General features: G+C 42.9%; 1 protein-coding gene across 1 annotated transcript in view; it reads left to right on the top strand.

The window, feature by feature from the left end:
- LOC147798012 (uncharacterized) overlaps window positions 1-13,219 on the top strand; it is a 30,354-nt gene that overhangs the window by 7,158 nt on the left and 9,977 nt on the right. The window contains exons 3-5 of the mRNA XM_087141470.1: window positions 10,045-10,240; window positions 11,068-11,215; window positions 11,335-11,415. Coding sequence (XP_086997596.1) covers window positions 10,045-10,240; window positions 11,068-11,101 — 230 coding nt within the window. The 3' untranslated portion in view covers window positions 11,102-11,215; window positions 11,335-11,415. The remainder of the gene's footprint in view (window positions 1-10,044; window positions 10,241-11,067; window positions 11,216-11,334; window positions 11,416-13,219) is intronic.

The raw sequence follows: 13,219 nt of genomic DNA, 5'->3' as shown, positions 1-13,219 counted from the left end.
ACTACACATGATTATGGTCATCAACAACAGCATCCTCTGTCATGACTTAGCCTAGGCCTACTCCGTGCTAACTCCATACGTACGAACGTCTGTGTTGACGCATACCTGCAGACAGACATGATGCATGTGACCTTCCCATGGTGTATTATTCAGGTCATCGGAATTTATTATGCATGCAATTTAGCGAGTGCTGATTGGTTTCCTTGGAAAGCCGAGGGAAAAATAAAAACAAGTCAAAACGCTGCTGCAAGATTCGATGTTAGTGCGAGCTGGCGCACAGTTTAATTATGAGTCGTTAGGGGGCACACTATGCACGGTGTCCGCTATCAAGCACTAACGTCTTGAAACCAAGACCACCGGTCCCTAAATGGCTTGGCGTAATGATGTAAGTGATACCATGCAGGTAGAGTGCAAATGTGTCTCCTATCCAGGAATGTATTGTAAAGGTGTTTCATTTTTAATCATGTTCATTGCTTCCAGGGAATAACATTCTTATTGCCATTCAATCTCATCATTACTGCTAATAATAGTACTTAAATGGGGCTGAATACATTAATCAAAATTAGGCTTACCTTACGCGAGAAAGGATTAAATAAACACTCGTGAAATTAAGCCACATTAGTCGTAGAGACGAGCCGGTTTGAGATCAGCACCCTTTTCCCACTTCCCAGATCAGTAGGGACTTTCCAAACCAGCACTCGTGACTCAAAAAAGGGACTCCCCCAAAAAACTCGTGACCCAACTGGCCCGACTTCCCCAAACACACACACAAACTGGGAATAATCCCACGGGACTTTCCACCGCAGGAAAAAAAGCTCTTGTCTGGAAGCGCCGAGAAAAACTTAAAAAAATTTCAACAATTTTATAAAATCAAATGACTCTAACTTTAGACACTAAATTTGAATACGCTAAATTAGTTGCCGCTCACGCGACGTGGTTAATCGTCAATAGCTACGAGTCGCAACGAGATTTAATTGCGCAGGCAAAGCTAGACGTGCAAAACCAAAGGCACCGCGTTTGTTTTGTGAGAAAGACTAAGACTGTCAAAGACGTTTACAAGCCGAATGAAATATTCATTCCCGATGATTTATGCGCCGCTTAAAAAAATGAAAAATAAATAGAAACTATATAAGAGGAAATGATAAACCATAAAACAAACGTGAATTGTTATTTTTGCAAAGACACGAGAAATTCAATTGACTTGATAGATTCGTTCGATTGTCTGCGCTGTTTAAATTCCAACCGTTTATTTGAATGAACCGACTGTAAAGAGTGCCACGATTGTCACCAATTTAACGACTGCACCAGATGTAATGATTACTCCACTTGTGACGACTGCGGTAGATGTATAAATTGCGTGGCTTGTTTTAATTCATACAACTGCCAAAATTCAAAGGCCTTGGAGAGTTGCGAAGACTGTTACGAGTGCAGCAATTGTATAGAGTGTTTTGGTTTCACCGCTTGCAACTGCTGCATAAATTGTAGCGAGTGGGAAGGAATGGAGCACTCAGTGCTCGTAAACGGCAAGCATGAAAAGCTGCGGCACGCGCGAGAAAACGATTCAATGCCTGATTCAGCGACAAAAGTCGACTCTGATTTATACGAAATTGGGTTAATAATTGAATACGACGTGAATGTTGAAAATTTAATTAAAGTAGAAATCCCACCCGAGTTAATAGACGCGGCCAAATAAAAATGAAAAAAAAAAAATTTCTGGCAAAGCCAGAAAAATCAGAACCATGTCAACCCAAGTATATATCGTTTCAGATGACCACGAGCGCCTGAATGCCGACAACTGCGATCCCAACGTCGCTTATGGGCCCTTTGATCCGAATAATTTAATCATTTAAAATCCGTGATTAAAGACGGCCAACATTGCAGCTCACCTATTTTTTACCAACACAACGGCCAAAATAAACGCCTATTGATTATGACGATCGAACCCTGTTACGGCATAAAACCCCCTTTATAAATACGGCACGCGAGATAAAACGCCGGAAAATTTAGTAGGGCGACAGATTTGCTATCAAATACCACAACCTACCGCGGGCATATTCGATCACATAAATTTAGCTGTTGACCTGTTTATCGAATCTCAAGCTGACACTGGGTCTAATCTCCCGTCTAATACCATAAATGCCTGCAAAGCCAGTCGTAAAACTGTTATAGCGCCCTCTTTCGGGTGATTAGTGAAATGCACCGTTCGCTTCTTCCACTCGATGATCGGCTACGTACATGAGCGACATCTTTCCTTTCATTAAGTAAACCCCCAGGAATGCAACAGTTGGTAAGACAAAGGAATTCTCCCATATTATGTGTCATAAAGGGATATTAAAATGAGCTTAAGGGTCATCTGGGGAATAAGGGTTAATTTGGCTGGAATAATGGGACGTTGTAACGCTAGTAAATTATGAAGGGCCGTTATTACTGGGTTCATGGATTACCCTACTGCTCGTCATTTGGCATTTACACAGTAAGAGTTTATGGGGGCACATAGTAAGGGTAAATTTATTCATAGGATTGTGTACTCAACCGTTTCTTTATTTCATCATAATGGATTTTGACTAAGGTTTATGTACATGTATTGCTACATAAGGTTTACTTCTATTTTCTCTATCGATTGTAGCGAACCGCTGACTTGGGACTTGGAATGGGCTGCAATCATTAAGGGAAGCGAATAAACAGTTCAAGTTCAAGTTCTGGAGAGAGCTGTTTCCACGGGCCAAGTTTTTCATCAGTGTGTTCACACTTGCGTTTTTTGTGTAGTTTAAGAGGTTACAATATTGATGACCTTAATAAAATAGAATACGTCGTTAAACAGCCTTACCGGACAAGCATCGAATGTACGTTAAAGTGGACCCCTTTGCTTCCCTATTTGATCACCGAAAGCGGCCCATTGACTCGACAAATATCGAGAAATTTATCAATAAGAGATGTAACGCGGAATCATTTATCTGCCCAAAAGATGTCTATTACGGAACTCACGGTTTGCTTTCTTGCGGCGCCAGTGTTAGGTATAAAGTGTCGGCGGCTATGTTGAAAATTAGAAACTAATTTCAAATAAGTCGGCATTGCAAGCATTTAGCAGATTTGGACGTTCTGAATTTAAATCTGGATCTAAATCTGAATCCCCCTTGAAATTGAAGGTGGATTAAATTTGAATAATTAACTTACGAATTAATTTAACCTCAGTTAGTCCTAGGAATAACTGAGGTTTTTTTACGTCACTATTAATAAAAACCATGACAGACCAAGAGATTTATGAATTAACTGGTATAAATGTTAATAGGCTGCCGCTACCAAAAAACACATGTCCACACGACAACAAAATAATAAGAGAATATAAATTCGCATGCCGTGATTGCGGATTAGTAACAGCTCAGATTTATTCAGATGAAGTGGAAAACGTGGGCGGTAAATAAAACCAGCGTTTTGTTTACAAAAAACGAAGCGAACCTGGTTATTTTAACGTAACAAACGCTACTGAAATCGAGTGGGATATAAACTTGGACGGTAGGCCTGCGGGGTTCAGTGGCGAAAGACCGCTTGGAATACTTTCAGAGGAAAGAAGGGACGTATCTCCCAATTCAGAATTAGTGAAAACAGCTAAAACCAGATTGATCTAAGCAAATAAAAGAGGCACTTTAGCAGAAGAAATTAGAATCATCGCTGATGAAATTGAGCAGCTAAATCAAGAAATCACAACTTTAGAAGCGCAGTTAAACCAAAGACAACCATTAGAAATGCGGGCTCGTTTAGCTTATGATATCGACAATAAAAAAGTCAAATCAGTTCCATTGCTCGAGGGGCAGATACAAGCTTTAGATGAAATTTATGAAGGGAATCCCCCAACTCGACCTATAAGAAACTCCCCCCGTACAACCCACAATACCCAGAATAGAAATAACTAAAAGACTTTTTTGACGGGGCTAACAGATCCTATATACGATAGACTTCATCCTCGACGCTCATCTCAACCATTACCCGAGGATCAAAGAGGAAGCATCGTGGTGTCTCCCGGTTATTATAACATGGACTGGTTTGACTTTTTGTTAAACTTGATCCCTTGCGTGTCTTTTAAGGTTCACTCACAATCTAAAAGGGTGACTTTGGGCATTACGGACCCCAACCTCAAGTTGCGCTAAATAAAGAAGTGTCTAAGCTATTAAACTTACCCAAAATCAAACTTTTACCCAACCGTTATTTATGAAGGCAAGTATGATTCGAATCCCTTGAAACTCGCGTTTATTCATTGCAAACAGTTAAACACATTTGACAACTTTTATAACGGGCAGTCTTTAGACTTGCTAGACGTGATAGCTACCGAGCCTTGCAACTCAACACCCGAGACGTGTAAAACGCCTAAAAAGTTAATAGACAGAAACATCCGTGAATTGACTTTTTCTGTTAAAAACAAGCGAGGTGAGCTCTTGAATAACATCGGCAAAATTTTAATCGAGTTAGACATTTTTTAAAACACGTATATAATAAAAAGATAGCGTATATCCAGATTTGACTAAGCACCTAGAATTAAACTACAGACTTAAAAAGATCGAAGAAATCAAATCGCAGATTCAAAGAGAACGCGACGCACGCGAAGTTAGGTACAAAAAGATCAAACGACTTTTAACCGCGCTCGGTTACGTAGAGTACGGCGTAGAAGCGATAGGCGCGACTTCGGCAGCTATAGGAATTCCCGCCATTTTGGGAGCCATTACCGGCCCCGTAGGACTTGTTATGGAAGGCATTGCTATCGGCGCGTTTGGTGCCTACGCTTTGCTAAAGTACGCCAGTCGCAGGCTGTCCCACAAAATTAAAAAACACGACCAAATCAGAACGCTAAATTAAACACCATCGAGGAATACGTCTGTCACGCGATCGAGGACGATGATATATCCCAAGGAAAATTCGTACTGACTTTATCCGAGCTGAAAAAGTTTAACGAAATGGAGGAAAAGATTAGATCATATACGTCAACAAAATTTCAAGGAATTAAATCGACGAGTAAAGAAGAATTCTTTGCAGAAGCACTCGCTAATGAAAGAGCGGCAGTTTTTAAAAAAGATTTTATGAAAAAACTTTGCGAATAATTTTAACCAAGTCTGCTCAATATCAGGGACAGCCACCCGCTTACCATGAAGTGAGACCCACAGCGCCTGTGCTTTTTAAAACCATCTTTATTTTAAAAGATGGGTAACAACTTTAGTCATTCAGCGATTGTAGTCAATAAAGACAACTGGTTTTCAGCCGAGTTTCCCAATTTAACGCACGCTATAAATTACCAAAAGTCACCACGGTCGAAGCCGTTAATCGCTGGTAACTGAACCGATATCATTTTATCAAAATCAATTTAATTTTGCGGTTATTGCGCAACAGCGGCTTGCGGGCTGGGTTTTGACTTGTTATATGACCCCGATCCATACGTACGTGTCTGCCTTATTTAATTTCCACGTTTATTACACGGTGAGAAAAATATTTTACGACTGCGTGATGCCCATTCCGAGTGACGACATATTTGACGCCCTGCACAATAATTACGATCATCGCAAGTTTACAGATATCTTCCAACTGTATAACGTCGATTTCAATATGTCTTTTAAACAAACTCGCGATAAATTATCAAATGGATTAGGAACTGCTTATTATTATTATGACAACGGTTACATACCCGTCCCTAATAAATATTATGATGCGCACGACTTACACGTCACCAATGGCAAATACGCGGGATCTACTTACATGGGCTTTGGCTGGGCTGATCCGCCCAAAGGCTCGGGTCACGCGAGTACTTAAACGGTCACTTGGATTTCACAGTCAGACGCGGTCGATCTAGCCTGGTGGGATTTTATTCCCTACACCCGTGGGGATTACAAAAGTAAACGAATCGATTCGAGCTTATGTCTACCCATTATTGGGAGCCCAAGCACAAACAAAGACCAGTGTTTCAGCCCTCGGCACCGGATTAGACGCACAACAACAATTTATTACAATTGTGGAATCTCTAATAAATTCAGCCCCCGTTCTCGAACAATCGATTAACCAATTTCAAGATTCGTTGCAATACGCAAAAACGCTTTTAAACTTTGTAGTCGCGCCGGGGTTATATCTGGTACCTTCCGACATGGATTTACGCATCGGTACGTTTGAAGGTTACAACAATAATGTCCAAATTGCGACTGCAGATATGAGGACAGGCTATGTGCCGAGTTTAAATTCTGGTGTTGTTTCAGAGGTCACCGATTTTGACGATCAAGTAGAAGAAAAACAACTAGACCCAACAATTTACCGAAACCAAACGTCAAGCCGATTTCAACGCCTAGCATTTTTTGTAACTCGCGCGACCAAATAATTAGCTTAGGATTTTTACTGAAGAAAATTAACGAAACATTTGAAAATCCTAAGCTAATTATTTGGTCGCGCGAGTTACAAAAAAAATTAGGAAAATTGCTATCGCTGCTGGATTTGCGAAAAGCTTATTGGTAAGACTAAAGAATCACGGTGTCAGTGCCCAATTCAAAACGAACCAAAAACAAAGGACGAAAAAATCGCCTTCAGTTCAGTCAGTGAATCTGGTTTTAGGGAATTGCTCTGCATGACTTGCGGAAAGCCAATAAATTATTTGAAATTTGATATTGGGCGGCTTGGCTATTGGCATGTTCGCCGTCTTTTTAATTTTGAAAAATAAGTCAACGCCCACGAAAACACCGCCTTTACAAACGACACCAAAAATTCAAACTACCAAAGTTTTAGACATGGAATAAATTTAAAATTACTTTATTTTAAGAATGAGTAACGCAAAAGCAATAGAAGTAAACGGGGTCGTGAATACGATTTGCCACGGCGCAGTAGTCAGTTTAATTTCCATAGGATACGCCATGCTATCGAATAAGCTATTTAAAATTAAACCACCCAATTTAAATAAATTATCCGTCGAAGACGCGTTAAAATTAACCGCGTTGTCTAGCAGCGCCTTAGCTACGCAGGGCTTGTTCGTGTCACAAGGTATATTGCCCACGAGTTTGCCCAGCACTTAAAATAAAAACCGGTTTATTATAAAAATGGCTTAAGGCGGATTTGATCCCGAAGAAATACCCCTGGAAAATAGGGGGACTCTAATTTAATGTATGACGATGACTTCTCTTTAAGTACCGTAGAAATCAGCAGCCAACTCGATACTCGCGGAACGGTTAAACCGAAACTGACCCTAAACCCTAGGCCCGAGTTAGGCTCAATACGCATAAATTTATAACCGATCCGATGGTAGACAACTTCTACGAAAATTATCTTGAAATGGGTAGAACCGACGTACCAAGTAGACCTAATTACGATTTATTTGAATACCGGCCAAATAAAGGGCTATTTTTCAAAGGCGCGGAAAGGTGGGCAACGTTGGAAGTTTTACTAACGAGTAAAAAGAGTCCAGGCCAATTGATAAATTTAGAGACGATCGCCGAACACGCAAAAGATGCCGGTATTCGAGGACGGGTTTCATGAGAGATACTTTAAGATTTCAAGACTATGGCAAAAAAAAAAATAGAACGGGTGAATCAGAGTTTAAAAACGATTCAACTAGAAAAAATCGAGCTAAAGGAATTACCTGCAGCTGGGGATCGAGTGAGTGAAATCGTTGAAGAGCTTACGAGTGATAAACAAACGCAAACGGATTTCTTAGGAGAAAGTAAGCGAGCACAAACAGAGGGATTAAACTATCGCGAGCTCCCCGCCTTGGATGAGTCGTTACTGACGGTTAAAGGGGAATTAATTTTGAATCAAAGCAAGTTAGACCAACTAGTCGATAAAATTCAACAGGTGAAAAATGAATTGGAGGAAGCGACGACAGACGCGGAAAGAGCAGAACTCTCGGGGCAATTAGACGATCCACAAATTGAGAGAAAAGGTCGAATAGAAGTTATCTATAGAAACACCGACACCCTTCGCACGCAAATTAATCGAATTAAAGAAACAATTTCGGCTATCATGAATTCCGATTTGACATTAGGCGAAAGAATTAGAATTTTATTTCGAGAACAGGGCGTTAAAATCATAAGCATTTTAACGGCTTTCGGTTTGGCCGTTAGTACAATCATAGCGAGCGTGGCCGCCAGCGTAAAGGCCGCGGGAGCGCCAGCACCTGAACCTGAACCAGCACCTGAACCGGGGCCAAAACCGACTCCCCCATCAAAAGGTGGAACCGTCGATTGGATCAAACGCCAATTATGGAATTTGGCAAATGTATTGAAGAAACTCGGGTCGAAAGCGCTAGCGGCATTGCCGGGGATAATTGGCAGTACTTTAGGGTGGATATTAAGCGTGGCGAGTGAGGCAGTCGGTCGGGTCGCGGGACACGTGTGGACTCTGTTTGTAGGTGTTGGCGTTTTGATTTTGACTTATGTGCAGAGGATCTAAGCGGGTTAATAAATAATCTTTGGCAAAAAAAATTACGCTTCTGTTTTCAATCGAAAACAGAAGCGGTATTTTTCTGCCTTTTATTTTTCTAAGTTAATACTTTATACAACATAAAACCGAGACCACCAACGGCAATGACTCCTATAGTTAAAGACAGTTTTTCTTCCTTATGCGCGTCTAACACTTTCTTTTCGTGGCTAGGTGGTAAAATTGGCTTTACTGTTGAAATTGGCTCAGGTAAACTTGTTGGTTCTTTTTCTGGTACTTCGTCGTCAAAATCGGCGACCTCTAAAACTCCACCAGAATTTAAACTTGGAATTTAACCAGTCTGCATGTCTTTAGTCGCGATTTGTATAATTTTTGTTGTACCCTTCAAACGTACCGATGTGTAAATCCATGTCGGAAGGTACCAGGTATAACCCCGGTGCGGCTACAAAATTTAATGGCGTTTTTGCGTATTGCAACGAATCTTGGAATGGGTTTATCGATTGTTCGAGATCGGGCTCCGAATTTATTAGAGATTCCACCATAATAATAAACTGTTTTTGCGCGTCTAATCTGGTGCCGGGGCTAAAACGCTGGTCTTGGTCTGAGCTTGGGCGCCCAATAACGCGTATACGTAAGATCGGGTCGATTCGTTTACTTTTGTAGCGCTTACGTCTGACAAGTTAGACTTTTTAGGAATAAAATCCCACCAAGCCAGAGTGACCGCGTCTGATTGCGAAATCCAAGTGACTGTATAAGTACTCGCGTGACCCGAACCTTTTGGCGGATCTGCCCAGCCAAAGCCCATAAAAGTAGAGCCCGCGTATTTGCGTAAATCGTGCGGATCGTAATTTTTACCGGGCACTGGTATGTAACCGTAGTCGTAATATTAAGCTGTGCCTAATCCGTTTGATACCTTGTCCCGCGTTTGTTTGTACGATTTACTCGGATCGACTTCGTACAATAGGCAAGTGTCTATAAATTGTATTTGATCGTAATTATTGTGCAACGCATCAAATACATCGTCACTCGGAATGGGCATCACGCAGTCGTAGAATATTTTTCGCACGGTGTAATATGTGTGAAAATTGAATAAAGCCGAGACGTATGGATTGGGATCAGAGAGTAGATCAAAACCCACCCGCATGCAGTCGCCTCGCAGTACACAGCAAAATTAAATTGATTTTGGTAGAAAGAAATCGGTTCGCTTGCCCAATGGTTGACCACTTCGTCCGTCATTACTTTCAGTAATCTATACGCGTGGGTTAAATTGGGAAACTCGGCTGAAACCCAGTTGTCGTTTTTTATGACGATCGATAATTGACTAAAGTTGGCTCCCATTTAGTTTATACGCGTTTATATACTACGCTTTAAAAGGAGGTGCGGTGGGTTTACGTCTTGGTAAGTAGGTGGCTGTTCTTGGTATTGGACAGACTTGATTAAACTTACTCACCAAGTTTTTTCATAAGATCTTTTTTAGAACTGCCGCCCTTTCATTGGCTAGCACTTCCGCTCTTTCATTGACTTGTCGTTCAAGTTCTTCTTTATTTTCAAGATGTATTCTTTTTCTTCTTTACTCGTCGATTTACTTTTTTTCAATTTTATCGTCGTATTTGAGCGGATTTTTTCTTTCATTTCGTTAAACTTTTTCAGCTCGGATAAAATCAGCACACTACACCACTACGGTCGAAACGGCTCAGGCCAGCACATCACTCGGCAGACCGACGGCAGAGGAGACCGGTGCGGCGACGTGCCCCAAACGGTACCCTAGTGACGAGCGGGCAGGCCGGGAGTCTCAGCGCAGGTTCCGCCAGAAGCGGAATGCCCGGAACATTCACCTCTTCGTGTGGTGAGTTCAGTTCAGTTGCATTAGGACTGCAACCTGACGCAACAACACACCAGGACAATGCTGGGAATTCCCCAGCTGTAGGACTTGCTCTAAACCCGGCTTTTGGCCCAGGCCAGCCTCATATCGGAACCAATAACGTGGCAATTATTCACGCCCAGGCTCGTCAGATCTCAAGTACAGGTTTAAGCAACTCCCCTTTTACAACGTGGGCGATGGGCAACAATTCTCTTAATTCTAGCCCCGCCCGCTACTCCTAGCGATTTCGGAAGCAATAGACCTGTCCCGCTGCTTGCCATGGGAGAAGGGGCTCCCCTTGATATTCATGTTCCGCAGTCAACCAAAGAGAAGATTTGGAACGGAAAATATGTGGACATGGCAGTGCTATATCCTGACAACGCTGCTAAAGCGCTGGGGTCCGCCGGACACGCTTCTGAGCTGACCTTAGCTGTCGAACAAGGCCTTGTAGTTTTTAAGCCAGCGACTACTCACCCGCGTAAAATTGAGTCCGTTGATAAATGGCTCAGTGCCTTTCATGTGTTTATGGCCATTTATACGCGGTGCGTCACCCCAGCCGCATATTCGATTAATTGAAGTATACCAAAAGTATCTGCACTGCCGCCGCGCAATTCCCCGGCCTAGGCTGGCGCAATTATGACGAACAGTTCCGTTTGCGTATGGAAGTAAACCCTTCTCGTTCTTGGGCTACCATCGGCATGGAGTTGTGGATTACTGTTGCAGCCGTTGGTACTTTACCTTCTGCGCTGCGACAGTCGCTCGGACCCAACAGTACAATAAACGTGTCTGTTTTCCCTTCAACTCCCCAACAGGTTGCCGGTGGGCCTCGTGCCGGTACGTCCATAGCTGCACCCTTCTCGGACCGGCCGTTTCCAAATCTTCAGTGTTCACCTGTTGGTCTCGTGCCAAAGCAGCGACAGGGCTCGTTTTGCCTTATTCACCATCTCTCCTATCCACTAGGCGAGTCTGTGAATGAGTTTATTGATAAAGAAGAGTGTGTAGTTCATTATGCGTCATTTGATACGGCTGCATATCCCAGGGTACACAATGAAATAGCCGATTCCCTCTTACGTTTCCAGGTGCATCGCTTCCGGGCCCTGGCCCCACAGGCAGACATAGCAATGACGCCGGTCCCCGACCTCCTCCGGGTGTAATAGAAGGTGAGGTGCACCGGTTTATATTACATACCAGACGGGTTGGCGTTCGTTTTGCTCATTTATGGACCAACGACCTAATAAACTAGATTTGCTTCCAGTAACGATGTTCGGCAGTCAGTGTTGTAGTCGAGTACTTTCCGAGTATCAACGTTCCCTGCAAAATACTGAACTGGGTAAGAGGGAATAAAGCCAGAGTGCACAGGCATTTGATGGTAAATGTGCAAAGGTAGATTACAAAATAAATGTTAGACTTCAGACACTCCCAGTTGTGTAAAATTTAAGTTTGGAGGAGAAAAGTACTCTGAAAGTACTCGGCCGAGTACTTTCCGAGTACTTTTGTCCTAAAAAGTTAATTTTAATCAAACAGTGATGGTCTGAAGTCATTATGTTGCTTTGTAATCTCACCTTTATGCATGCACCATCAAATGCTGATGTACTTCAGCTTTGTTCCCTTCTAACTAGTTAAATATTTGGTAGAGAACTTGGTTCTCAAAAAGTACTCGACTACATCACTGTCGGCAGTTTATAGCATGGCTGTCGCTCCAGCGTCTTGCTGCCGGTCAACTATAGCTACTTATGTATTGGCGGTGGGCTATTTTCATAAGCTTCAAGGTTGGCCCGATCCCACGCAGGATTTTCTGGTGGCGAAATTATTGACAGGTTGTTGCCGGGATAAACCGGGCGGCGATGAACGGTGGCCAATGACCTTACCGTTATTGACCTATATCATTAACGCACTCCCGTAGGTGTGTCACACAAGCTATGAAGCTGCGCTTTCCGGGCTGCCATGTTATGCGAATTCTTTGGGTTTATGCGCCTAAGCGAGTTCGCTGCAGTTACCAAGTCTGACATCCAACAATCACTCCTCCGTGTGTCTGACGTATATATTCAGGAGGCAGACGATGACAATGCAGCAGTGTTCATTTCCCTTCGAGGCACGAAAGCTAATCAAACTGGCCCTCCTCAAGTTATTCGCTTGGTGCGCTCAGTTGATGAAAGTGTCTGCCCGGTCCGCGCGCTGACAAACTTCTCACGGATTCGCCCCACGTCGCCCGGCGCCTTCTTCTGCTACTTCGGGGGCGAGCCACTGACATAGTATCAATTTAATGCCACTTTGAAAAAAGTTCTTTGTTTTTTGGAGCTTGAAGACACCCACTTTCGCTCCCACTCCTTTCGCATCGGAGCGGCGTCAACCGCATTCGGGTTGGGTTTCCCCTTGACCAGATCAAGACTATGGGCCGCTGGCGTTCGGAGGCCGCTCAGCGTTATATTCGCCCGCTGGTATCGTGTCATTTTCCCAACGTGTAATCAGACAGAGACAATTGCTGGTCTTGCGTGCATAGCATAGGGAACTGTCCATCTATTGGATGATATAATTCAGAATAAATAAAATCAATAACAATATACAAACATATACACTACTTCAAGTAATACTAATATTTAACAGCAACAATGGCACCGGAACATTCCTTGTTCCTCTCCCCTTTGTTCACAGGGGATACTTGGGGATTCCATCATAAGTCGAGCAGAGACCATACTTGGGACTAGGCACGACGTCCGCTAGAATGGCCTGGGTGGAGCGAAATATGGTGACGTAACAAAATTAATGGCGGAACTCGCAGCAAGATGGCTTCGTCTGGCCATGCTAATCGTCCACTTAGGCACTAACGAGTTGGTCGAGACCGATTTTTTTCTGTTTCCGTCAAAGGCTGGCACTTTTCATGCGAGGGTGTCTTGACACTTACCCAGAGACGCAGGTGGTTTGGTCAGATATTTTACCTCATGCCTGTTACTTTGGGTCTACTAA

Source organism: Acanthaster planci, linkage group LG09, assembly GCF_054643075.1.
Source record: "Acanthaster planci isolate LZ-2023a linkage group LG09, COTS_SCS, whole genome shotgun sequence".
NCBI lineage: Eukaryota > Metazoa > Echinodermata > Asteroidea > Valvatida > Acanthasteridae > Acanthaster > Acanthaster planci.
This window is presented reverse-complemented; position numbering and strand designations above follow the sequence as displayed.